General features: G+C 43.3%; 3 protein-coding genes across 3 annotated transcripts in view; 2 read left to right on the top strand and 1 right to left on the bottom strand.

Annotated features, from left to right (window-relative positions):
• Positions 1-8,585: 8,585 nt before the first annotated feature.
• Positions 8,586-16,950, top strand: LOC137427756 (uncharacterized). Its single transcript, XM_068117471.2, has 5 exons — positions 8,586-8,835; positions 8,982-9,038; positions 9,155-9,211; positions 9,374-9,481; positions 10,517-16,950. Exons 1-5 carry the CDS (start codon positions 8,658-8,660, stop codon positions 12,385-12,387), a joined length of 2,271 nt encoding a protein of 756 aa, XP_067973572.2. The 5' UTR covers positions 8,586-8,657; the 3' UTR covers positions 12,388-16,950.
• A 2,277-nt stretch (positions 16,951-19,227) lies between these two features.
• The window catches only part of LOC137418904 (jerky protein homolog-like), an 82,703-nt gene continuing 76,272 nt past the window's right edge, over positions 19,228-25,658 (top strand). Inside the window, exons 1-4 of the mRNA XM_078777810.1 lie at positions 19,228-19,573; positions 19,721-19,777; positions 24,411-24,467; positions 24,630-24,737. Coding sequence (XP_078633936.1) covers positions 19,396-19,573; positions 19,721-19,777; positions 24,411-24,467; positions 24,630-24,737 — 400 coding nt within the window. The 5' untranslated portion in view covers positions 19,228-19,395. The remainder of the gene's footprint in view (positions 19,574-19,720; positions 19,778-24,410; positions 24,468-24,629; positions 24,738-25,658) is intronic.
• LOC137427935 (uncharacterized) lies at positions 20,174-23,415 on the bottom strand. Its single transcript, XM_068117770.2, has 5 exons — positions 23,037-23,415; positions 22,734-22,906; positions 22,138-22,601; positions 21,288-21,902; positions 20,174-21,149 (listed from the first exon to the last, which is right to left on the bottom strand). Exons 1-5 carry the CDS (start codon positions 23,381-23,383, stop codon positions 20,301-20,303), a joined length of 2,448 nt encoding a protein of 815 aa, XP_067973871.2. The 5' UTR covers positions 23,384-23,415; the 3' UTR covers positions 20,174-20,300.

Here is a 25,658-nt window from a genome sequence, read left to right as displayed (position 1 = left end):
GATGTTGAAGGACATGATGTTGGGTCATTGAAAATCAAAAGAGCTCGTTTTGATTCTGTAGGAACTCTTCCAAAGTTGGGTTTCGTTTCTGTTGAAAAAACACTACTTCTTGCTTCATACCAAGTGCCATATGCAGTGGCAAAATCCAAGAAGCCCCATACAATTGCAGAAGATCTCATCAAGCCATGTGCACTGGAAATGGCAACAACTATCCTGGGCAAAGAAGCAAGAAAAAAAATTTGAACAGGTGCCCCTGTCAAATAATGTCATTCACAACCGAATCAGTGATTTGAGTGAAGATATTTTGGACCAAGTCATCTCGGATATCAGAGCTAGTCCTCTTAAAATCTCTATTCAGTTGGGTGAGTCAACTGATGTCTCCAGTTGTTGTCAACTCATCACATTAGTGAGGTATGTCAATGATGGTGCTGTGAAGGAAGATTTCCTGTTTTGTGAAGATTTGAAAACAAGCACAACTGCAAATGATGTGATGCAGCTGGTGAAAGACTTCTTTGCCAAACATGATTTAGATATCAAAGTCATTGGTTCTGTGTGCACTGACTGGGCACCTGCAAGGCTTGGAAATAAATCTGGCTTTTCTGCATTGATGAAAAAGGAGTTTCCAGACTTGCAAGTTACCCATTGTTTTCTTCATCGGCATGCTTTGGCATCAAAAACATTGCCTCCAAATTTGAAGAAAGTCCTTGATACTTGTGTGAAGATCATCAACTGGATCAGGGGGCGAGCTTTGAACCATTGCTTCTTCAAATCATTTTGTGAAGATCTGGGAAGTGAGCATTCAGTTTTGCTTTTCCACACAGAAGTCCGTTGGTTGTCACGAGGACAAGCTTTAACCTGCTTCTTTGAACTTCTTTGAACATCTGAAACACTATCAACTGCTCTCCCTACCTCCCCCTCTCATCCTTCATCTTACCCTACTCCTCCCCTCCCCTGTCCTGTACCCGATGCTCCCCCTCTCTCTTCATTAACGGTATGGACCTCAAACATCCGGGGCCTTCGCTCAAACCTGACTGATCTCTCCATACAGGTTGCTTCTGACAATCCAGACTTGATCTGCTTAACAGAGACTTTCCTCCTTCAAGATGTCTCTGATTCCTTAATATCTCTTCCTGGTTACTCCCTCCTCCGGTATGATAGACCTGAGCCTCGGCCTGGTGGTGGGGTGGCTATCTTTGTCAAAAACTCTCTTCCTCACTCTCCTTGCACTGCTCTCTTTCCTCCTCACCCGCAGGAGTACCTCTGGTTACGGCTTCCTCTCCGCTCCCACCTTTTGTTCATATGTGTTCTGTACCGTCCCCCAAACAGTGATGACTCCATCTACATTTCAATGTCTGACAACATGGACCAACTTCTATCCACTCATCCCAACTCTCTCTTCCTCATATGTGGTGACTTCAACTGTCATCATGCCACCTGATTGGGTGTGGGTTCCTCTCTCACTAGTCATGGCACCTCAGCAAAGGACTTCTGTGACTCACTGGGATTGACACAATCTGTCAATTTCCCGACCCGGATCTCAGCCAATGGAGTATCTTCTCTTCTAGACTTGGTTATGACAAACTTCCCTGCTAATGTCTGCTGCTCTTCTTCTGCTCCAATCGGTTCTTCTGATCATGTGCTTGTCAAAGTGGACATCTCTCTGGCCATTCTCAGAGAGCCTCCTCAGCGTCGACGAGTCTGGCATTTCACTCAGGCCGACTGGGACGGTCTTCAAGCAGCCATCAATCGTCTGGATTGGTCTCCCATCTCCACTGCCTCTGACATCAATTCTTCCTGGGAATTCTTCCAAAGCAAACTGATCTCTCTCATGCACAGATTTATCCCATCTCGCCTTCAATTGTCTTACCCTTCCTCCCGTCCATGGTACACTGAATCTTGTGGTGAGGCAGTTGCCCTGAAACAACTTGCCTTTGCCTCTTGGAAGGCTAATCCAACTGAAGGAAATCTCAGTTCCTTCCACCAAGCTCGGAACAAGTGTGTGTCTACCCTCAGGAGTGCCAGGAAGCACTATCTCTCCTCACTCAAGAATGAACTCTCAAACCTGTCTCCTTCCTCCAAATCCTGGTGGCGTCTGGTCAAATCCGTTTCTGGTGTTTGTTCCCCCTCCATCCCCTCCCTTACCTCAAATGGCCACACAGTTGACATCGCACGTGACAAAGCCGAATGCCTCAACTCTGTGTTCGCCTCGAAATCCTTAGTCCCAAACCCATCTCTCTCTGTTCCCACCTTTCCCAGTCGAACCCAAATGCTCCTGGACTCTGTGTCCTCTCCTGACAAGGTGGAGGAGTTTTTGTCAAACCTCGACTCTGATTCTGCAACTGGACCAGACGGCATCAGCCCACGGGTCCTAAAATCCTGCTCTGCCGCTCTATCTCACCCTCTCTCTGTTCTTTTCACCCTATCTTTTGCTCAAGGTCATCTGCCAGCATCCTGGAAATCAGCTAACATTACCGCTTTACACAAAAAAGGTGCAAAAACAGATCCTTGCAACTACAGACCAATCAGCCTGCTCCCAATTATCAGCAAAGTCATGGAATCCATCATTGCTTCGGATATGAAATCTTTCCTCTTCTCCAATGGCTTGATCTCTGATCATCAATTTGGTTTCATACCAGGTCACTCTACTCTGGACATGCTGCTTCTGCTGTCTCAACAATGGATGGAGGTCCTGAATGCCAAACAGGAAATCAGAGCTGTCTCCCTTGACATATCAAGGGCCTTTGATACGGTCTGGCACCCAGCTCTGCTCACCAAACTCTCCTCCTATGGTATCCATGGAAATCTCCATGCATGGCTTGCGGACTTCCTCTCTGGTCGTAGTCAACGTGTGGCCCTGAATGGATTTCTCTCATCTCCCCTTCCTGTTCAGGCTGGAGTTCCCCAAGGAAGTGTGCTGGGCCCTGTGCTTTTTCTGGTCTTTATCAATGATCTCTCTGACTCTCTGGAAAATCCTCTCTATCTCTTTGCTGATGACTCCACTCTCTGCCGCTCCATTCCTCTTCCCTCAGATAGGCAGTCTGCAGCCTCCTCACTCTCTGAAGACCTGGACAAAATCACAGACTGGTCAAACAAGTGGAACATGTCTTTCAATCCTGCCAAATCTCACTCTCTTACTATGTCGCTCCGAAAAGATCGACTGGACAACCCTCCCATCTACTTTCTCAACAATCCTCTCCAAGAAGTTCTGTCACTCAAGCTTTTGGGTCTCACTATCTGCCATGATCTTTCTTGGGAAAACCACATTTCCAAGCTGGCCTCCAAAGCCAGTCGCCGACTGGGCATCCTCCGTCGTGCGAAGTCCTTCCTCGGCACACTTGAGCTCCTCACCACATACAAGGCTTTCATCCGCAGCTCAATGGAATACTGTTCTCCCCTATGGGCTGGTGCTCCTGCCTCACACCTGGCTCGGCTTCACGCTGTTGAATCCAAAGCTTTCAAAATCATTGGAATCTCCCGCGATGAAGCTATCTCTGAGGGCCTTTCACTCACTCACCGCAGGCAGGTAGGTGGTCTTTCTGTCTTCTACCGACTCCTCTCCGGCCTTGCTCCCCCAGCTCTCTCCGTGCTCTGTCCCCCAAATATTCCTACAGGTCGCACAAGATCTGCCAGCAACCCTCTGATGGTTAAACTGCCGAAATCTCGGCTCTCTGCTCACCTTCACTCTTTCATTCCTCTTTTCTCCCGCCTGTGGAACAAACTCCCACACTCCCTTCAATCCCTCTCCTCCCTCCAGGTCTTTAAAACAGCTGTTCACCACCATCTCTTATCTTCCCCCATCCATAACCTTGATCTTTTCTACCCCCACTAATTCACCCCAGATCCACCTTGTTTGAAATTCCAACTTATTTCCTGGAAATCCTGGCAGTGTCCATATGTTTATACCTCTCCCACCCCCCCCCCCCCCCCTTCACATGCCTCCCCCCCTTCACATGCCTCCCCCCTTCACATGCCTCCCCCCCAAAGCCCTCTCCCTCCCACAGATCTCTCGATGTCTCCATGTCTCTCGGTCCCTGCTCTCAAATGTTGTGTTTGTGTCCTTCCCCCTCTCTCCCCATCTTGTCTACCGCTCCCGATGTTATTTGTTTTATGTGTCTGTTTGTCTTTCTGTGTGATTAATTTTCGCTCTTTCACGAGCCTCGATCTTGTATACAAAAAAAAAATAAAAAAAAATAAAAGTTTTTCTGGAAGAGCGTGAATGTGATCTGGTTGGGGCATTGAAATCACAGCAATTCACCCAAATGCTGGCTTACTTAGCTGACATTTTCACTCGTATGAATGACCTGAGTGTTTCTCTTCAAGGAAAAGGGATAAACATATTGAAGGCTTGGTTGAATGCCGTCAAAGAAAAGTTACGTCTTTGGCGTCGAAGGATGGAAAGAGGTAATCTCTCAAATTTTCCTTCACTTGAAGAGATGGTTGATGACGCTGGATCCATAACTCCTACTGTGCATGAAGAAATTGTGGCTCATTTGGAAATGCTGTCAGAATCGTTTGGTGGATATTTTGCTGCTGGAGACATGAAGATTTCAGAAGAATGGATCATGAATCCATATTCCTACAATATGGAGAAAATGTCAAATGATGAAGAACTGAAGGAAGATCTTATTGATTTGCGGACAAATCGAGCTCTTGAAATGCAATTTGAAAGCAAGACTTTGGAGGAGTTTTGGTGTGCAGCACTGGATATGTTCCCAAGACTTGGTGGAAAACCACTCCGTCATTCTATTTGCAACGACATATTGTGTGAATCTGGATTCAGTTCTCTTTTGTCAATGAAGACAAACTTGAGGAATCGCCTGAATCCACAGGCAGACCTGCGGATCGCAGTCAGCAAGAAAGTTCCACGTTTTGTCAAAATCATGAAAGAGAAGCAGGAACAAAGAAGTCATTGAATTTTATGTTCACAATTGGGATTGATTTTACTGTTTCATTTTTTCTGAATAAATTAGAATCTAATTGCTCAATTTATATTTGCATTTCATGCACTGAGTTAAAATCTTATTTTTTAGTTCAATTTGTTCACCCACAGTATTGTATGTGGTTCAATTTGTGGTTCAAAAATTTGACTTCTTCATCTTCAAATGTGATATTACACTTTTGTAGGGGGTGTGAACATTAATCAAATATTTCCTAAGAGTGTGGGACATAGAAAAGGTTGGGAACCACTGCGTATAGATAGTGCCAGCAAGTGTTGATAGTGGAGGCCTTGACCTCGTCAAGAGAGTCCTTGGTGGTGCTGATACACTGCGTGATGTTGACGTTCCTCCAACATTCCACGATGATAAGTGCGGGGTCAAGCTCGACAGCATCCAAGATGTGATGGAGGTTGTAGCGAGTGTAATACGTTTTTGTGGTTGGATCAGGGAGGTGGTATTGAGTGGCAGAAAGATGACTACGACATTGGCATGGGCCACCTACAGCCCCTCCCTACAGCATGGACCTGCCCCAGGAGCATTGTCCACCAGCAGGAGAACCTTGAAGGAGAGCTTGGTGTCTTCCAGGTAACTTGAGGGACGAAATAGTTGAGGCACAAATCCATGAAGATGGCAACTGTTACCCACGCCTTTTTCTTGGCCCTGGCAGCTGTTACCCACCACACAACAGGTCACCACCACCGCAGGTAATTTCGCATCCAAAGTCATATTTTCTACACCCGTTAAACTAGGCCCCACCTAGTTAAACTAGCCCTACCTCTCCCAACATTTTGCTTATGTATCCATCTTGCCACCCTTTGCGTTCTCCCTTACCCTTCATCATTACCTGCATCCCTTGTTTGTCCGTCTACCTTCTCCCTCTGCCCTGCTATCGACGTTTTCCCCTTTCTCCTATTGATCCCTTTGTAATGTTGGGTGCTGATCTGTTCTGTGCCCTAGCTCTTCCACGAGCTGAGACCATGTATATAAAAAAAAATAGGGGCAATACCCCACTACCCCAGGGTGCTCACCTGGTAGAATAAAGCAGTGTAATTCACTGACTCGAGGTATTTTAAACAGTATCACGGTATTTTAAATCAATTTCAATGGTTAATTGCAGACAGGACAGCATTTAGAATCATACTAACATAATCATGACTTTAAAAAAAAAATCATTTTGGGGGTCAACCCCCCCCCCCCAAGTTCCCAATTGAAGGGGGGATCAATTCCCAACCCCCCCCCCCCCCCCCCAGAATACCTCCAGGCCCAATTCTTTAAACTTCGGTACATCACGGGCCATGAAGGTTGTGGTCAAGTTTCACCGGAATCGCGTGTGTAGTTTCTGAGAAGAAAGCAACTTCCAATTTTTGGGGGGAGGTAACCACCCCTCACCACCCCCCCCCCCCCCCGCTCCCAGTATATCCCTATTTTCGCCTGGAACATCCACTACATGATCAAAAGTATGCGGACACCCGTTATAATTAGTTGATCTGGCTATTTCAGCCACACCCATTGCTGACAGGTATATATAATCAAGCGCACAGCCATGCAATCTCCATAGACAAACATTGTCAGTAGAATGGGGCGTCCTGAAGAGCTCAGTGACTTTCAACGTGGCACCGTCGTAGGATGCCACCTTTCCAACAAGTCAGTTCGTCAAATTTCTGTCCTGCTGGAGCTGCCCTCGTCAAATGTAAGTGCTGTTATTGTGAAATTGAAACGTCTAGGAGCAACAACACCTCAGCCGCAAAGTGGTAGGCCAATCAAGCTCACAGAATGGGACCGCCGAGTGCTGAAGCACGTAGCGCGTAAAAATCGTCTGTCCTAGGTTGCAACATTCTCTACCGAGTTCCAAACTGCCTCTGGAATCAACGTCAGCACAAGAACGTTTCGTCGGAGCTTCATGAAATGGGTTTCCATGGCCGAGCAGCAGCACACAAGCCTAAGATCACCATGCGCAATGCGAAGCATCGGCTGGAGTGGTGTAAAGCTCGCCACCATTGGACTCTGGAGCAGTGGAAACGCATTCTCTGGAGTGATGAATCAAGCTTCACCATCTGGCAGTCTGACGGACGAATCTGGGTTTGGCGGATGCCAGGAGAACGCTACCTGCCCAAATGCATAGTGCCAACTGTAAAGTTTGCTTGAGGAGGAATAATTGTCTGGTTTTGTTTTTCATGGTTCGGGCTAGGCTCCTTAGTTACAGTGAAGGGAAATCTTAACGCTACAGCATACAATGACATTCTATATGAGTGTGTGCTTCCAACTTTGTGGCAAACAGTTTGGGGAAGGCCCTTTGCTGTTTCAGCATGACAATGGCTCCATGCACAAAGCGAGGTCCATACAGAAATGGTTTTGTCGAGATTGGTGTGGAAGAACTTGACTGGCCTGCACAGAGCCCTGATCTCACCCCCATTGAACACCTTTAGGATGAATTGGATCGCCGACTGCGAGCCAGGCCTAATCGCCCAACATCAGTGCCCGACCTCACCAATGCTCTTGTGGCTGAATGGAAGCAAGTCCCCGCAGCAATGTTCCAACATCTAGTGGAAAGCCTTCCCTGGGTGGAGGCTGTTATAGCAGTAAAGAGGAGGAGGAGGGGGGGGGGGGGGGGGAACCAGCCCATGACTTTGGAATGAGATGTTCGGGTGTCCACATACTTTTGGTCATATAGTGTATTTCTGGGGACCTTATGCGATGGCGAGTCGGACATCCGTCAATCCGTCCATAAACACCTGCAACTTCTCCGAAACGGCTGATGGGATTGTGACCCCACTTGGCTCAACTGATATTTGGTAATTTGCAACTCGAGTTTGTTCACAGCATGAAAAAAAACCTCAAGATTTAAGGGGGGTCTTCCGGAGGTCAAAGTGGGTCCAGGTTTCACACCCAAAATAGGTATTTTCATTCTTCTCTGAAACTATACACACAATTTCAATGAAACCTGACCACAACCTTCATCACCCATCATGCACCAAAGTTTGTTCACGGCATTTAAAAATATGGGGGCAATACCACTGACGCTCACCTGGTGGAATAAACAGTATACTGTACTGACTAAAGGTATTTAAACCAATTTCAATGGTTTCAGGGAGACAGGGCAGCAGGTAGAATCATAATAACAACATCATAAGACTTTAAACAAACAAACAAAAAAATACAAATTTTGGGGGCAGGCCCCATATACCTCCTAACCCCATATACCTCCTAAGACCCCAATTTTTATAATGCCTTAAACAAACATTGGTGCATCACGGGTGAAGGTTGTGGTGAAGTTTCATTGAAATATTGTGTGTGTAGGTTCTGAGAAGAAAGCAAATACTTATTTTGGGGGCAAACAAAGAATCTGCTGTGATGGTGTTTTGGTTTCTTTGTTGGTGCAATTTCATTATTTGTTACACTTATTAATTTCCTTTATCAACTGTTTTGTCCACAAAGGAATAAATGAGATGTCGGTGGAGGATCTCATTGTCGGTGTATATTTAAGCTGGGCTTGTACATCCTCCCTCCTTCCTTTTCACCTCTTGCTCTGAGAAAGTAAAACAAGAATTGTTGACATCGGATGTGTTCATTTTGGGAATAACATGTGTGTAACAATAACAACAATAGTTCACCTGAATTATTTTCATATCCACTGGTAATTTAATTTATTTTTGTGGTTGTGAAGAGACGAACGTTAACCGAGGGGCCGAGGGGATCAGTTGTGTAACCCTGTGGTGATTGATGGTCATGGATCGAGATCCCCCGATCTGCACCCACGATCCCAACTCCTCGGACTCCAAGTCGGTCTCTGATGGAGGGAACACGGGGGGTCCGGGAGGGGTCCATGTGATCTGCGGGTTCAGGATCTTGGACGTTCAGAAGCTTCGTGATGGACGGGACGGGACGGACCAGGAACCAGGTACGGGGTTCTCTCATGATGGAGAAACCACGTGGATAAATATGGAGGAGAGAAAATAAAGGAAGAGTTTAAAACTACAGTAGTTTGTTTTAAATTAACAACTCCGAGGTTGATGTTTGTTTAAAACAGGTTTTGTTTCTCTGCAGATCCTATAGTGGTGGTGAAGGTGGAACCTGAACCTGCAGGTGGTTTCCCCTCACCAGGTAAGAATACATAATAACATTGACATTGTACAAGTTGAAGATGACGATACTGGATGATGGGAATGGCGGGATCGGGGTGTTGAGTTTGGTTTCAGACTCGATTTATCTTGTTGTAGATTTAAATGAGGAGGTGAAGGTGAAACTTGAACTTGGGGAGAATTGTTCTTCACAAGGCGAGTCCAGAACGACATTTAAACATTTATTCGTCGAAATTAAATTTCGTTTTCAATTTATTATTTGTTATTTTATAAAAGAGAAAACTATTAAAATTCCCACAAGATGTACTCGGTATTTAAAATCCTCCACGGCCGTGACGTCATTCCATTTCCCCTCAGATGAAACGGGTCGAGTGATACCCGGAGGTTTCCATGGTAACGTTCCTCAGATGTTGAACATCACTCATGTGAAGGAAGAACCGTGTGAAGATTCCTTCATAACAGAAGGTGAGCAGTGAAGGAAACTCTCAATCATTCCCAAGAGTTTTTAACCGAATGAATCTTTTATAAAACACTCAAGACAGGTGAACAGCTGTCTTGAAGACGTGGAGGGAAGAATGAGATGGTAAGGGGTATGGAAGGTGGTTCCACAGGTGGGCAAAAAGAGCAATTACTGAGTGGAGGTGAGCAGTGTATCTGGACATTTAGGTAGTTTCACTTGGGGGGGTTGGGGGGGGAGTGGTTGGTGCACTGCATGCGTCCTGCAGATACCTGAGGAGGACAAAGCACGGAGAAGGTCGAGGGTGCCACCAGGTTTCAGAGGAGGGAGACAAATTTTAAAGCTCATTCTTGAGATTTGACAAATGATGTTTTCCGGCTCCCGAGAGAGTACAAACACTTGTTGCGAGCTTTATGGAATGATCTGAGGTTGTCTTCATTTGGATTTGCCTTCTAGAAGGAGAATGCAAGTTGTTTTAAAGCAACTGCCTCACCACAGTTTTCAGACTACCAAGAGCGGGAGGATGGGTAAGATAATGAGAAGAGTTTGGGTGAATCTGTGAACAAGAGGGAACACGTTTCTATGAAGGGGCACCAATTTGATTCATACAGCTGCATGAAGAAGTAAAATAATGTATTTTAACCTATATATTTGGGGCGCCCCTTTTATATGAACTTTTCCAGAGCATTTCCCTGGTTCCCCCTAAGAACACAAGGGTAGTCCAGGATGCACACGAGCTTTTTGAATGTCCCTTTCTTTTCTATACCCTTATATAAAGGGGCCTTTCTATGCCCCTGGCATTTTTCCCACGAATCTATTTCATTTTCTACATGGAACCCCAAAATCTAATCAGTTAATCTTAACATCATTATACACAACTGTACCTCGTTTGAATTAGATCACGTCAACCGTTCTGAAGTTATAGACCATAAAGGCACTACTATAAAATGAATCTACTGATGTTGTACTGCTTAGATTTGCAAAAGGACAGGTTCGTTTTTAAAAACACATGCAAGTGTTTTTTTCTGTTATTTATGTTGCAGAGACACCCGTAGAGCATCCTGGAACGCTGTGTTCAAGTTCGTCTCAGTCTTTTTCAAGCAAGGTTACTTCGAAAAGAGACATGCGCAGGACAAGGAGAACCTCATTTGCTTTGAAGAAATGTGAAAGGAATCACATTGGTAAGAATATACATCAATGTGCTGTTATTGAAAAAGCCTTCACTACTTCCTATGCTCCGAAGATGCATGAGACCACTCATAATGATGAAAAGCTGTACAACTGTTCTCTTTGTGAAAAATCCTTCACAGATTTACTTTTTTTGAAGACACATAAGCTAAATCATAATGCTCAGAAACCATACAGGTGTTCTTTTTATGAAAAAGCCTTTCCAACTTCTTCCATAAAGCTGCGCAAGATGATTCACACTGGAAATCGGCCATACAAATGTTATTTCTGTAAAAAAACTTTCCGAACTACAACCTCGAAAATAATACACGAGAGGATTCACAACCGAATGAGTCCGTACAAATTTGTCGTTTGTGAAAAATCCTTCGCAAACCCTTACAACCTGAAAATCCACGAGCACAGTCACCCAGGAAACAAGCCACGCGAGTGTTCCTTTTGTAAAATGTGTTTCACGACGTCATATTGTTTGAAGATACATGAGAGGATCCATACACGTGAGAAGCCGCACAAGTGCACTGTTTGTACGAAAGCTTTCACAACTTCATTTTCATTAAAGAGACATGAAGTGATCCACTTGACAGAAAATCCGCACAAATGTTCAGTTTGTAAAAAATCCTTTGCAAGTGCAGACGGTCTGAATATCCATGCGATTGTTCACACCGGTAAAGGGCCACACAAGTGTTCGGTTTGTGAACTAACCTTCAGGTACGCTTCTCAACGAAAGGTGCACAAGAGAAATGCGCATGAGAAGCCACTAAAATGTTCTGTTTGTCAAAAATCCTTTCTAGCCTCGTTCAGTATGATTAGACACGAGATGATTCACAGGGGGGAAAAGCCATACAAATGCTCTGATTGTAAAAAATCCTTCACATGTCCATCCTATCTCAAGAAACATTCAGAGATGATTCACAGGGGAGAAAAGCCATACAAATGTTATCTTTGTGAAAAATCCTTCGCATATTTATCCTACTTGAAGAATCACGAGATGATTCACACGGGAGCAAAGCCGCACAAATGTTCTGTTTGTCAAAAATCCTTCAAATCTTCATCCTACCTCAAGAAACATGAGATGATTCACAGGGAAGAAAAGCCATACAAATGTTCTGGTTGTAAAAAAGCCTTCATATATTCATCCCACCTCAAATATCATGAGGTGATTCACAGTGGAGAAAAGCCACACAAATGTTCTTTTTGCAAAAAATCCTTTCTCTACTCGTCTGACCTAAAAAGACATGATTCGATTCACAGGGGAGAAAAGCCACACACATGTTCTTTTTGTCAAAAATCCTTCAAAACTATGTGCACATTAAAGATGCATAAGAGGATTCACACTGGTGTGAAGCCATTCAAGTGTCCTGTTTGTGAAAAAACTTTCCTAACTTCATCATATTTGAAGAAGCATAAAAATATTCATCAGGAAGGAAAGACCTACACATGTTCTCATTGTAATAAAGTATTTACATTGTCATCTTACCTAAAGAAACACGAGATTATTCATGAGGAAGAAAAAGCACACAAATGCTCTTTTTGTAAAAGGGCTTTCAGAACTGGATATTGCAGAAAGAAACATGAAATTGTTCACACGAGTGAGAATCCCAACAAGTGTTCCATTTGTGATAAAGTTTTCACCACTTCATATTATGTAAAAATACACGAGTATAAACACACTGTCCAATCCTCACCTTATTTGCAACTGAAATCCACAAATACATCAAAAAATACGTGATAAAACTAGAACGGCACTCGGAAGAGCCCATAGTCTCACCTCACGCTCTCGATCTGAACAAAAATGCCATCGTTAACTGAACACGCTGCTGTTGTGGCCCACTGCAATTATGGTCCATATACACATATCATCCATGCACCCTATTATGTCACATACATTGCCATTATCTGTAGCGCTATTGATTGTTGGTTAATTATTAGGATATTTAACAACCACTTTTATGCACATTAAGGCTACATTGCTTCAATGAAGATGAATATGACTTGCATATTCATATTGAATAGTCATTCCAGAAAATAGTAACTGATAAACACCACCAGAAGAAGGAAAAACCAGGCCCGACAAAGAGAAACCAAATTCCACCATGGAGACAGAGATTAGAGACACAAAGAGAGAAACTGCATAAGGAAGTAGGACAAATACAACAGTTCTGGATAGGAAACAGTCACCCAAAACGAAAAAACAGAATCCAAAGAATAAAAAATGCAAAATCGATGACAAAGTCCTCGAGAGCTTGCGTGCTGAAAACAAACTCAAAATAGAAACGACAGCAAGGAAGATTAAAAATTCATCATATTTGACATGAAATGAAGAAATGAAATGAAATCAAAACATGAAAAACTAGAACGGGCACTCGGTAGAGCGCATACCTTCGCCGCAGCTACTGTTCTGTACTTGGCATGGGAGTGTAGGGAACAGAACAACAAAAATACGATTTTGACCTTTTCGTGACCTTGACCTTGACCTTTGACCCGATTGCTCCCAAAATCTAATCAAATGTGTCCCGTATAATAACCAATCATCCCACCAAATTTCATGCAATTCGGTTGAATACTTTTTGAGTTATGCGAATAACATACACACACACACACACAGACATACAAATAAATACACAGCGATCAAAAGATAACCTTCCGCTTTTGCGAAGGTAACTAGAACGCCACTCAGTAGAGCGCATACTCCTGCCGTGGGTGGCCGCTGCTGAGCCCTATCTTCCAATGGTAAAAAAATCCTTCGAAAAATTCCTGGATCTGGAATAATATCCTGAGCTTCACCAGAAACTAATCAATTCTTCCTTATCCCAAGGGCAATCATCCCACCAACTTTCATCCAAATCCATTCAGAACTTTTCCAGATATCTTGTTCACAAACATACGAACACACACACACACACACACACACGGACGGACACGATCGAATGCATTACTCCCTAGCGGGAGTAACTATGAAGAAAGGTACAACAGGAGAAAACAAAACCACATGTTTGAAAGTAACCCAAAGAGATTATACCATGAATTGTGGAAACAAAAACAGGATGTGTCGACTCCCTCTGAAAAAGAGAAACTGGAAAAATTCTGGAAATAATTTTTGAAGATCGAAAAGAACGTAACAAGGAAGCAGAATGGATCCCAAACTTGGAAAAGTGGAAAGCAACATCTCGTCAAAATGCCCCAATTGATAATTATTGATGAAGAGAAGATGAGAAAACAACTTTAAAAATGCCAAACTTCAAAAGCCCAGGCCCAGATGGAATTCCAAATTTCTGGCTAAAACAACTTCATGCTCTCCATGCAATCACCACGCCAGGACTTTTAATGAACTGATCCAAGAGGAAAAGGCAGTAGATGAGTCGCTCGTAGAAGGAAACACCTTTCTCATCCCAAAATCTGAGTGAGTTTTCTGAGTTTTCTCATCCCAAAAAACCGTCCCACAAATACAAGCCAATAACATGCCTATCAACAACGGTACAAACTGCTGACAGGAAGGATCAAATAAATGATGTACCATCATCTAACACAGCAAGGAGGTTTAGCGGCAGAACAAAAGGGATGTAAGAGAGGGTGTTGTTGACCACCTACTACTGAAGAAGGCCATACTTGAAAATTACAAAATGCGACGAATCAAATTGTGCACCCCCTGGATAGATGACAAGAAAGCTTTTGACAGTGTCCTACATTCGTGGATGATAACATGCATTCAAATATACAAAATCAATCCCCAAATAATCAAACTGATTGAGAAAGCAATGGAGCTCTGGAATACCACATTGATATTACAGCACTCAGAAGGAAATATTGAAATACCAGATGTGAAGATCCGGCGTGAAATCTTAAAGTTTCTTCCAGGTTGTTGTTGTTTTCGTATGCAGCCTGTGGCTGCTGGTTGCATCATTTCTCTGGAAGCGCGTTTGTGCCGCTGATGCAGTGCCCTAATTACCAGTGAGCTGGTACTCAATTTGCCGACCTCAGAAGGATGACAGGCTGAGTCAACCCCCCTGGCGTTAATGCAGCGATCGACCGGGATTCAAACCCAGGATCCTAGGATCCCAAGCTGGCACCCTAACCGCTAAGCCAACACCAGGCTAGTCTTCCAGGGAGACGGTCTCCCCCCCCTCCCCCCCCCTTTTCAACCACTTCAATGAACAAGGACATGGATACACCCTAACAACCAACAGAAGAACATCCAAAGAAATCGGAAAGGTGACACATCTACTATATATGGAGAATTTTCAAGTTTTCATCCACCAAATGACGAAAAATTAACAGAACAGCTAAAACTAGTAAAACGGTTTTCTGAGGACATTCAAATGGAATTTGTACTTGACAAGTGCTCATTTGTACAAGGTAAACCAAAAAACAGACATGAAAATTGACCTTGAAATAGCAATACAGCAGTTAGAAAACGAAGCATCATACAAATACCTTGAAGTAGAAGAGGGCCACTAAATATGTCACAAACAAATGCGCAAAACAATTGCCAGATAATACCTTCATAGAAAGAAGCGGCTCCTGAAAAAAAATACCTCTCCCTAAGAAACAAAATCAAAGCCATAAACCAGCTCGCAGTACCTGTGTTCCATTAGAGCTGCGGAAATAATAAACTGGCCCAATCAGAAATCGACAAGTTAGACATCAAAACAAGGAAACTCGTCACCATTCACAAAATGTTTCTACAAAAATCAGCGCATCCCTAGAATGTATCTGCCACGACGAGGAAGTCTCAATCTAATGGAACTCGACCAAGTGCACAGAATGACAACTGTTGGATTGGCTGAATACGTGAAAAGTTCAACAGACAACCGAATCTAATTTGTATGGAAAACAAAGACAGCAAGCTGCAGAAGGTATCCCTAACCCATGTAGCAAAAAAATCCAAAGACAGATGCAAATGGAAGATGTCACACATGAAACTGAAACAGCAACTAATACAGCCCCAATGATTGAAAAAAAAGACGAAAAAAAATATAAAGCTAAATATCAACAGATATAAACCGGCAACTGGGAGAACGACAAAATTGCAGGAAGATATAAAAAAAATACATTGGGCATAGACAACGAAGGCTCATTGGAAAGGCTAAATAAAGAGAGTTCAACTCAATTGGGATGGAGAACGAATCATTAAAAATGCCAAAGATGAGGGACACTTACACAAATGGCTTTAAGAAAATGGCAGGACTGAGTCAATCGGACAAGTGTAGGTTCTGCAAGACAGAAACGGAAAGCACACATCACCTCCTATCGGGATGTAAAAAACTCATGTCAGAGCAGCTGTACACCCAAAGGCACAACAAAGTATATCGAGTAATCAACCGGGCACATCTGCAAAACCTTCAATACCCCAGCCCCAGAAAACTCATGTTACCAAAAAGCAATCACTGAAAACAAGGAAGTAACCCTCACATACAACCTGATGGTCCCATTGAGCGTGAACAGAGAAAACAAAGTATTGCGACACGAAGGTATAAAAAAACGGCATTGCTAATTGAGGTATCAGATCCCAGCGATTTTTGGCCTAAACAAAGCAGAAATCAAGATTAATGCCCAAGCACCAAGACCTCAAAAAGGAAGTGAAAATATCCTGGAATCTGAAGAGCACTGAAATTGTACCAGTGATTATTGGAGCAACAGGAATGATGAAGAATACCCTAAAAAAAATCCCTGGGATCTTAAATCGTAAAAACCATCATTAAAAACAATTGAACAATCATTAAAATATGATGTCTTAAAACCACCGCTGGGAATATTAAGACAAACGAACTGCAGTTGGAAGCTGTCTGGGGTTCAATGACGATCCTGAAAAGAACCTTCGGAACTATTCTTTGAGAACAACAAAACTTCAGCTTGGTCCATGAATCGTGATTCCCCACCCGTTACCAAAACGGAGGAGGCTGCTTCGGGACCTGGGAGGACTCCATTCCACCTTCTGAAACCTGCATATGGAGATTTAAAAAAACATCAACAACATACAAAACACACACACACAGACAGGGGTGTTGCAATGGTCTCGCAACCTTTTCAGGACGAGACTAAGAAATAAAAGCTGATTGAAAAATAAATTGACATCACTTTGAGTTTGTTTTTTGAATCCTTTAAGTCTAAATATTGGTGAATTGAAGAATGAGATGGAATGGCATAAACCGATACTGCTGCAGCCCACATTGGGGCAAAAGTTTGACAATCTTATTATAATAGAGCAAACGTATATGGTTATGTATGTTTGTCTGTATGTATGTTTATATGCGACTGAAAGGTCTTCTTCTTCTTCAAATAAAATTAATACCCTCTTAATTACGTTTAGACTGCTGAGTTCCTCAGACCTTTGATGACCCTTTAAGTCCCCCAAGACCCTTAAGACCACCAAGACCCAAAACACCCCAAAGACCCAAAATACCCTTTAAGGCCCTGAGGCTCAAAAAGACCCTGAAGACCCAAAACACCCTGAAGACCCAAAACACTCCAAAGACCCAAAATACCCCGAAGACCCAGAGGAACCTTAAGACCCAAAAGCCCCTGAAGACCAAAAATACCTTTAAAGGCCCAGAGGATGCAAAGACCCAGAGGATCCAAAAGACCATGAACACCCAAATGGTGCCGAAGACCCAAAACACCCAAAAGCCCCTGAAGACCGAAAATACCCTTAAAGGCCCAGATGATCCAGAAGACTCAAAACAACCTGAAGACCCAAAACACCCTGAAGACACCCAAAGACCCTTAAAGACCCAGAGGAAGCAAAAGACCCTGAATACCCAAAAGACACCTAAATGGTCAAAGATGCCTATCCTTCTGAAACGACGTGTGGTGAGGCGCGCCGGGTCACGCTAGTCCAGTCAATGAACAGGAAAGAGGAAAAAAAGCAAGATTAATCTGAGAACCTGCAATTAAGAAGGGTACATTTAAAGAGGGTTAATGGTGGTGGAAAATATCATGGGTAGGGATGAAAGGTGACATGAAAAGGATATGAACGACTCATTTCAAGCTGTATGAAGTGAAGTGAGGAGTGGGAGTCAACTGATTCCGGAAGGTGGTTCCACAAGGGACGAAGAAATAGAATACATAAAGGTAGGTGAGCAGGAAGCCTTGATGTTACAGGACTAACCAGGAGTGTGTTGCTGATAGACTGTGGTCCTCCTAGAGTTGTTGTGGAGGGTTGAATTTTTAGCTCACCTGGACTTTCGTCCGATGAGTTTATGCGATCGAGCAGTGTCCGTGGGTAAGTCAGTGAGTCTGTAAACACTTCAGTCATGCTCACTTGAACCAAACACTATTTTGATGAAACTTGACCACAATCTTCATCACCCGTGATGTACCAATATTTGGTCACGGCATTAGGAAAATCGGGGTCTACGGGTGAAGTGGAATGGGGTTGCCCCCCAAAATAGGTGTTTTTTTTTTTTAGGTCTGGGGAGCTTATGTGATGGTGCGTCATCTGTCCGTCTATAAACACTTGCAACTTCTTCTCCGAAACCGCTGATGGAATTGTGATCAAACGACATAAATGATATTTGTTGTGTTGTGACTAAAGTTTGTTCACGGCATTAAAAAATGGGGGTCTAAGGGAGTCCACCGGGGTCAAAGTGGATCCAGGTTTGACCCCCCAAAGTAGGTATTTGCTTTTTCTTCAGAAACTACACACACAAATTTGATGAAACTTGATTACAACTTTCATCACCCGTGATGTGATGTACGAATGCTTGTTCTGCAGGGTGTCCACAAAGTCTCGCATCACAGGAAATTATTTAATCGATTATAATATTTAATTATTCATCATAGGAAATTATTTAATCGATTATAATATTTAATTATTCATCATAGGAAATTATTTAATCGATTATAATTTTTAATTATTCATCATAGGAAATGAAATTATTTAATCGATTATAATATTTAATTATTCATCATAGGAAATTATTTAATCGATTATAATTTTTAATTATTCATCATAGGAAATTATTTAATCGATTATAATATTTAATTATTCATCATAGGAAATTATTTAATCGATTATAATATTTAATTATTCATCATAGGAAATGAAATTATTTAATCGATTATAATATTTAATTATTCATCATAGGAAATTATTTAATCGATTATAATATTTAATTATTCATCATAGGAAATGAAATTATTTAATTCCACAATTAGCCCGGATATGTTGAAGAACATTCAGAGAAACCTGCTTTTCCGTTTACAGACATGTTTTGAGATTGGTGGGACACGTTTCGAACAACTGATGTCGCCAACCTTACAAATAGATGTTTTGTCTATGATGCGTGACTTTGTCGTAACCCTGAAGGCATTAGAAAAAATCTGGGTCTAAGGAGGTATACGGGAGATGGAAGGGGAGGAGGGAAAATCATATATGGAAAAATCTCTGCCATACTTGCGTACGTAATACATAAACGGCCATAACGAATCTTCTGTGACTTATTTGCAAAGGAGTTTAAACGAGCTTCATTGTGGGTGTATAGTTCAGCTCGGTTTGTACATCTCCCTCCTTCCTTTTCAATGCCTGGTCAGTTGGCAGGTTCACAGGAGGATACGTTTTAGTTCATGTACCGGTAATTCTTTTCGGAATTTTGAGAACTACACCGGTGCATCATCAGTTCCTGGAATAAATTTTGCATATCCACAGGTAATTTAATTTATTTTTGTTGTTGTGAACTGTGAAGAGGCGAACGTTAACCGAGTTACCGAGGGGATCAGTTGTGTAACCCTGTGGTAATTGATGGTCATGGATCGAGATCCCCCGATCTGCACCCACGATCCCAACTCGTCGGACTCCAAGTCGGTCTCTGATGGAGGGAACACGGGGGGTCCGGGAGGGGTCCGTGGGATCTGCGGGTTCAGGATCCTGGACGTTCAGAAGCTTCGTGATGGAGGGGACGGGACGGACCAGGAACCAGGTACGGGGTTCTCTCATGATGGAGAAACCACGTGGATAAATATGGAGGAGAGAAAATAAAGGAAGAGTTTAAAACTACAGTAGTTTGTTTTAAATTAACAACTCCGAGGTTGATGTTTGTTTAAAACAGGTTTTGTTTTCTCTGCAGATCCTATAGTGGTGGTGAAGGTGGAACCTGAACCTGCAGGTGGTTTCCCCTCACCAGGTAAGAATCCATAATAACATTTAGTCTAGTAGGAAGACTAGGTCCCCCTGCACCCCCCGGAGATATACTTCTAATCAGTGTTTCTAGATTGGAAAAAATGTGTAGAAAATGACTAGCTATGGCCCCAAGCTGAAAAAATGTCCCACATACCATTTTTATGCAAATTACTGCTGCCATTATCAAAAAAACGATTTTTGACATATCTCAGCCAATATTGCAGATAATTGAAAAATGAAGGTGTCTAGACCCATGTTTTGAAGGGCATAGATCATGATAGAACTATTCATAACATGATTACATGTGTCTATGGTATACTAGTATGCATATTAATGCTGTAATTACAAAATAATCACAGTTTTACGAAATAATAGACTCATATTAAGGTCCGTCTACACAGACGTTAACACAAAGTTTTATTTTTCTAAATATTACAACTGTCAAAATAGTCCTAGCACTCAATGTGACCACTCTTCTCTTGCTTGTTTTAGATAAACATCATTAGCATTAGTGATTCTACACTGAGTCAGTCATCATCATTTTCATCGAAATCGTCAGAGTCAAACTCTTCTTCTCCTTCCTCTTCCTCCTCCTCTTCGTGCTCTCCTGTGTTCAGAAGATCCACCAGTGAGGTTGGTAGGATGGGACCACTGGACCACATTGGTTTCAACAGTCCTTCATCAGTCCTTATCCATCCTTGCTCCTCATAAGGTTTTGGCTTTTCGATGATAGGTTGATCGGCTCTTTTGTACAATGCTACGCGGTGGTTCACACGCTGGATGTGCGGCTTCAGGGCAGACTGGCATGGAGGAAGGCGAGCCAGATCAACCTTGGACTTGGATGTGAGGGTCTTGTCCTCTCCCACCATTTTTCGTAGCAGCTTGGCACGGACAATGTCCACTGATGACTCGCGACTCTGGCCGTACATCACACAGGTGAATTTTTCTAACTGCCTCTCCACCTCAGGGTTGGCATCCCAGTTGTCACCCAGTTCACCGAATGCCCTGTGAAACCTGGGATTCTTCTCCAGCTTTTTCAAGGGCCCGACTTTTCCCTTCCCTTTGAAGGCACTGGTGCAGTCTTCTCCGCTGAACACATAGTACCCCAGGAGAGTGGCACAGTAGTCCTCTCCCAGGGATTCTGCCAGCTCAGAGACGTTGACAAGTTGGCGATGCTTCCCTGACCCTGTATCCAGGTACACCATCAGCTTGATGTTGTGGGCATGGTGGAGCAGGATCAGGAGGATGTCTGTGTCCGGTGTTCTGACTACAGCGTTCTTGTATCCGATGGTAGCAGCATGATGGAGGTACAGAACCACCCTGGTATCAGTCTCTTCCTGGTTGCTGTAGATCGTGGGGAGTTCACGTACCTCGACCTGAAACACAAAAAGGCACCGCATTTCAATCACCAGTCACTGCCAGTTTCAGATCTAGACAAACATCACAGGTAATCACCTTTTTTTCAGGAAAAATTACAAATTGAATCGCCATTCACGAAGGGCTTTCAATTTTACCTTGCCATTCGTTGAGGCAAGTTGGTGGGCCTTCCCCTCCACGATCAGCACAGCCATCTCTGTTCTCTCCAGCCTGGTAGCTGCCTCTTGTCCACTCCACACTTTCAGAAGAAGCTGGCACATCTGCTTTTTGTTGTCGTCATTTGCAAGGAACATTTTGAAGTCATATGGCTTCCTGGTTGCTGGTCCAGCCAGAATGATCTTCTCTGAGCTGCCCCGCCTCAGCCTTTCCTGCGCTTTGATTGACTCAGGATGGTAACTGTCAGTGGAGAACAGAAAGTGCTGCTTGGCCACCATCTGATCAAGCACCTGCAAGCATATCTCACCACATGTTGGGGGAAGGTTGGCAAGGGTATGCAGCAGCGCCATTCCATCCTGGATGAACAGGGCATCCTTGGGGTATTGCAGATCTTGTGGTGTGGTGTCCTCTAAAAGGTAGTGCAGAATGGAGGCTTTGTTGGTTTTGCAGAAGAACCCATCTGGTGTCCCAAGGCTAGGAGGCACTGGCATCAGGCAGTACTTCATGAGTTCTCCCAGGTCTAATGGCTCATCTTGACTCTGAGACTTGACAAGGAGCAGGAATGCAAGGTTGCTTTGCTCCTGATACTGGATGACCTGGAATGATAAATGGTGATTGGTTGATATGTACTACAGGAAGGACTACAGGTGAAAATTATTCATGTGCTATAAATTGGCATATTTACAATCTTTACATTGTTCATTGATGTGCACTTTCTTTAATAAACAAATTTGGAGTTCAATCTTGTATCTCAATATAGCATGTACAGGACGCCATTTAAAAATACAACATAAAATACAAAAGCACTTGGGTATTGGATTACATCCTTACCTTGCCCTGTGAGGATGTTAGTGTGATCTTCTTGTTACTAGCCTCCATGGTCTTGAGTTTCTTTCTCTTGATTGGGTTGAAGAAGCTCTCAGGTTCTCCGCTTTCCAGGCGCCTGATGAAGTCAGCTTTCGCAGCTTTCCCCACAGCTTCTGCTTGTAACACATCCATCTCAACATCCATGGGGACGGGAGCACCAGAGGCCAGGCAGTAGAGTTTGTCCTTATCAATGATGGTGAACGGATTGGTGAAGTTCTTGATAGTAGTTAGGGTTCGCTGAACGGCCTCCTCGCCTTTTCTGATCTCTGCCTTCTCTAGTTCACGATGTCTCCCTGCTCTTGGGCAGTCTGGGTCATCGATGAGATCCACCATCTCAAGGGTCTTTTCATAGAACTGTGCCCGTGCTGTGGTTGTTCGGCACCATCTCTGGTATGCCCCAAACTGACTGTACAGGCCAGCAAAGCCACCTGAAAAGTGAACATATTTTAATTGCATAACCCAATCATTAAAAGGGAAATGTTTTGTAAGAGCAGTTTACATCATATAAAGCTGGTTTCTACAGTTTCAAATGTATAATGTACTGAAAGAAAATGATGTACCTGATGATTTAGCAAAGCGCATGAACGTTTCTTCCATTGTCTTGTCGACAGCACTGAGTGCCCCTGGTATCATCGAGCGAGCCACTGCGATTGCACCCATAGTAAGCAGGTCCTTGGCCCCTGGGTGCGTGCTTTCCAGATTTGTCAGGTGGACTTCCAGCCAAGTCAGATATCTGTAAAGTACAGAGAGGGAAATACTGTAGACATTTATTGGAATAGCTCCTCTCATAATACATGAACCCAAGTATCAATTAAAATCTACTCAGTGATGGTTATACATTTTACCATGTATGCTACACAAACCTGGAGTAGTTGTGTCCGTCAAAGGCGAAGAAGATATCTGCCATCTCTCCGTTACACTTGTGAAACAGCTGGAGGTTGTTGGTCTTCACAGAGTGGAGGAGCATGAAGACAAGATGGCAGTGGGTAATGAACGACATCCAGAAGGCAGCTGTCTTCCCCAGGTGGCCCTTGCGCACCTTTTCCTCAAAGGCATGGTACTTTTTGATGAGGAGTAGAGTTGAGGGGTCTTTGAGGGCTTCATCGAGGTGCTCTCGGTTGCAAGACTGGGTCATTCTGAGAAGCACAGCAGGGTCAGAGATCATGATGTTCTCCTCCTCAGTGAATCTCTCCATCAACAGCCTCTCCATTGCCTCACACACTGTTTTGAGGCAAAAGAGGGACTTTGCGTAGGCCTTTCCACTGAGAACACCTTTGAGAGATCCACTTGTTACTAGTTGTGCCTCAAAGAGAATCTCTGCATATCCAGAACCACGCATCTTGTGTCCAGTGAGCATCCCGATGTAGTTCATGGATGTGTGGAAGGGTCCAATCGTTTGTACAAAATCGTAGCATTGTACAAAAGAGCCGATCAACCTATCATCGAAAAGCCAAAACCTTATGAGGAGCAAGGATGGATAAGGACTGATGAAGGACTGTTGAAACCAATGTGGTCCAGTGGTCCCATCCTACCAACCTCACTGGTGGATCTTCTGAACACAGGAGAGCACGAAGAGGAGGAGGAAGAGGAAGGAGAAGAAGAGTTTGACTCTGACGATTTCGATGAAAATGATGATGACTGACTCAGTGTAGAATCACTAATGCTAATGATGTTTATCTAAAACAAGCAAGAGAAGAGTGGTCACATTGAGTGCTAGGACTATTTTGACAGTTGTAATATTTAGAAAAATAAAACTTTGTGTTAACGTCTGTGTAGACGGACCTTAATATGAGTCTATTATTTCGTAAAACTGTGATTATTTTGTAAATAAAGCACTAATTAGCATACTAGTATACCATAGACACATGTAATCATGTTATGAATAGTTCTATCATGATCTATGCCCTTCAAAACATGGGTCTAGACACCTTCATTTTTCAATTATCTGCAATATTGGCTGAGATATGTCAAAAATCGTTTTTTTGATAATGGCAGCAGTAATTTGCATAAAAATGGTATGTGGGACATTTTTTCAGCTTGGGGCCATAGCTAGTCATTTTCTACACATTTTTTCCAATCTAGAAACACTGATTAGAAGTATATCTCCGGGGGGTGCAGGGGGACCTAGTCTTCCTACTAGACTAATTGTACAAGTTGAAGATGACGATACTGGATGATGGGAATGGCGGGATCGGGTGTGCTGAGTTTGGTTTCAGACTCGATTTATCTTGTTGTAGATTTAAATGAGGAGGTGAAGGTGAAACTTGAACTTGGGGAGAATTGTTCTTCACAAGGCGAGTCCAGAACGACATTTAAACATTTATTCGTCGAATGTAAACTGAGTTTTCAATTTATTATTTGTTATTTTATAAAAGAGAAAACGATTTAAATTCCCACAAGATGGACTCGGTATTTAAAATCCTCCACGGCCGTGACGTCATTCCTGTTCTCCACAGATGAAACGGGTCGAGTGATACCCCGAGGTTTCCATGGTAACGTTCCTCAGATGTTTAACATCAGTCATGTGAAGGAAGAACCGTGTGAAGATTCCTTCAAAACAGAAGGTGAGCAATGAATGAAACTCTCACTCATTCCCAAGAGTTTTTAACCGAATGACCGGTTTATAACACACTCCCTTTGTTGGACTTTGTACTTAAAACATTGTAAAAGTGTGAAGCCTCGTTTTTGTGAAGCACAGTTGATGTTCGAGCTTTTTCTGAACCAGTAGCCTATGTAGTTTGTAGATACAGTCGGACCCCTACATTTTTAGGAGTATGCACCCGTATCTGTACCTGTAATGCCGCGAATGCATTACTTGAATAGGGTGAGGGAGGGGTAGGGAATTATTTTTTCGACTACATGGTCTACGCTTATGGAGGAGCTATGACACTGTACAAATCATAACGAGGAACAGCGGGAGAAAGGGGGAAATGCCAATAGCAGGGCGGATGGAGAAAATAGATTGAGATGGACAAGCAATGGATGCAGGTAATGAGGATGGACAAATGGATACATACGCAAAATTTTTGGGAGGCGTGGGGAGGGGGCGGGGGTGTTAACAGGTGTAGAAAAGGTCATGATGTTGTATGCGAGATCACTTGAGGTGGTGGTGAACAGCTGTTTTGAAGACCTGGAGGGAAGAATGAGATTGTAGGGGGTATGGAAGGTGGTTCCACAGGTGGGCAAAAAGAGCAATAAATGAGTGGAGGTGAGCATTGGTTCTGGATTTAGGCAGTTTCGCTAGGAGGGGGTTCGCTGGTGGACCGCATGTGTCCTGCACACACCTGAGGGGACCAAAGCACGGAGAGGACAAAGTGTGCAAGTCTTGACGAGGCGCCACCTTGAGGAGGCGCCACCGGGTTTCAGAGGAGGGAGACAAGTTTGCAAGCTCATTCTTGAGATTTGACAGATGATGTTTTCTGGCTCTCAGGGAGTAGACACACACTTGTTTCGAGCTTCATGGAATTATCTGAGGTTGTGAATTC

Source organism: Myxine glutinosa, chromosome 5, assembly GCF_964187855.1.
Source record: "Myxine glutinosa chromosome 5, kmMyxGlut1.1, whole genome shotgun sequence".
In the NCBI taxonomy this organism is placed as follows: Eukaryota; Metazoa; Chordata; class Myxini; order Myxiniformes; family Myxinidae; genus Myxine; species Myxine glutinosa.
The sequence above is the reverse complement of the archived record's forward strand: the minus strand, read 5'-3'. Positions and strand labels throughout refer to the sequence as shown.

What these genes read in the sequence shown, in the direction of transcription:
- LOC137427756 (XM_068117471.2), top strand. Translation starts at nt 8,658, where the DNA reads ATGGTCATGGATCGAGATCCCCCGATCTGCACCCACGATCCCAACTCC. An exon ending in AGGTGGTTTCCCCTCACCAG is followed by an intron (nt 9,039 to 9,154) that starts GTAAGAATACAT and finishes ATCTTGTTGTAG; the next exon opens with ATTTAAATGAGGAGGTGAAG. An exon ending in GGAGAATTGTTCTTCACAAG is followed by an intron (nt 9,212 to 9,373) that starts GCGAGTCCAGAA and finishes ATTTCCCCTCAG; the next exon opens with ATGAAACGGGTCGAGTGATA.
- LOC137427935 (XM_068117770.2), bottom strand. Translation starts at nt 23,383, where the DNA reads ATGGAGAGGCTGTTGATGGAGAGATTCACTGAGGAGGAGAACATCATG. An exon ending in TAACATCCTCACAGGGCAAG is followed by an intron (nt 21,903 to 22,137) that starts GTAAGGATGTAA and finishes TTATCATTCCAG; the next exon opens with GTCATCCAGTATCAGGAGCA. An exon ending in TTGCCTCAACGAATGGCAAG is followed by an intron (nt 21,150 to 21,287) that starts GTAAAATTGAAA and finishes TTTGTGTTTCAG; the next exon opens with GTCGAGGTACGTGAACTCCC.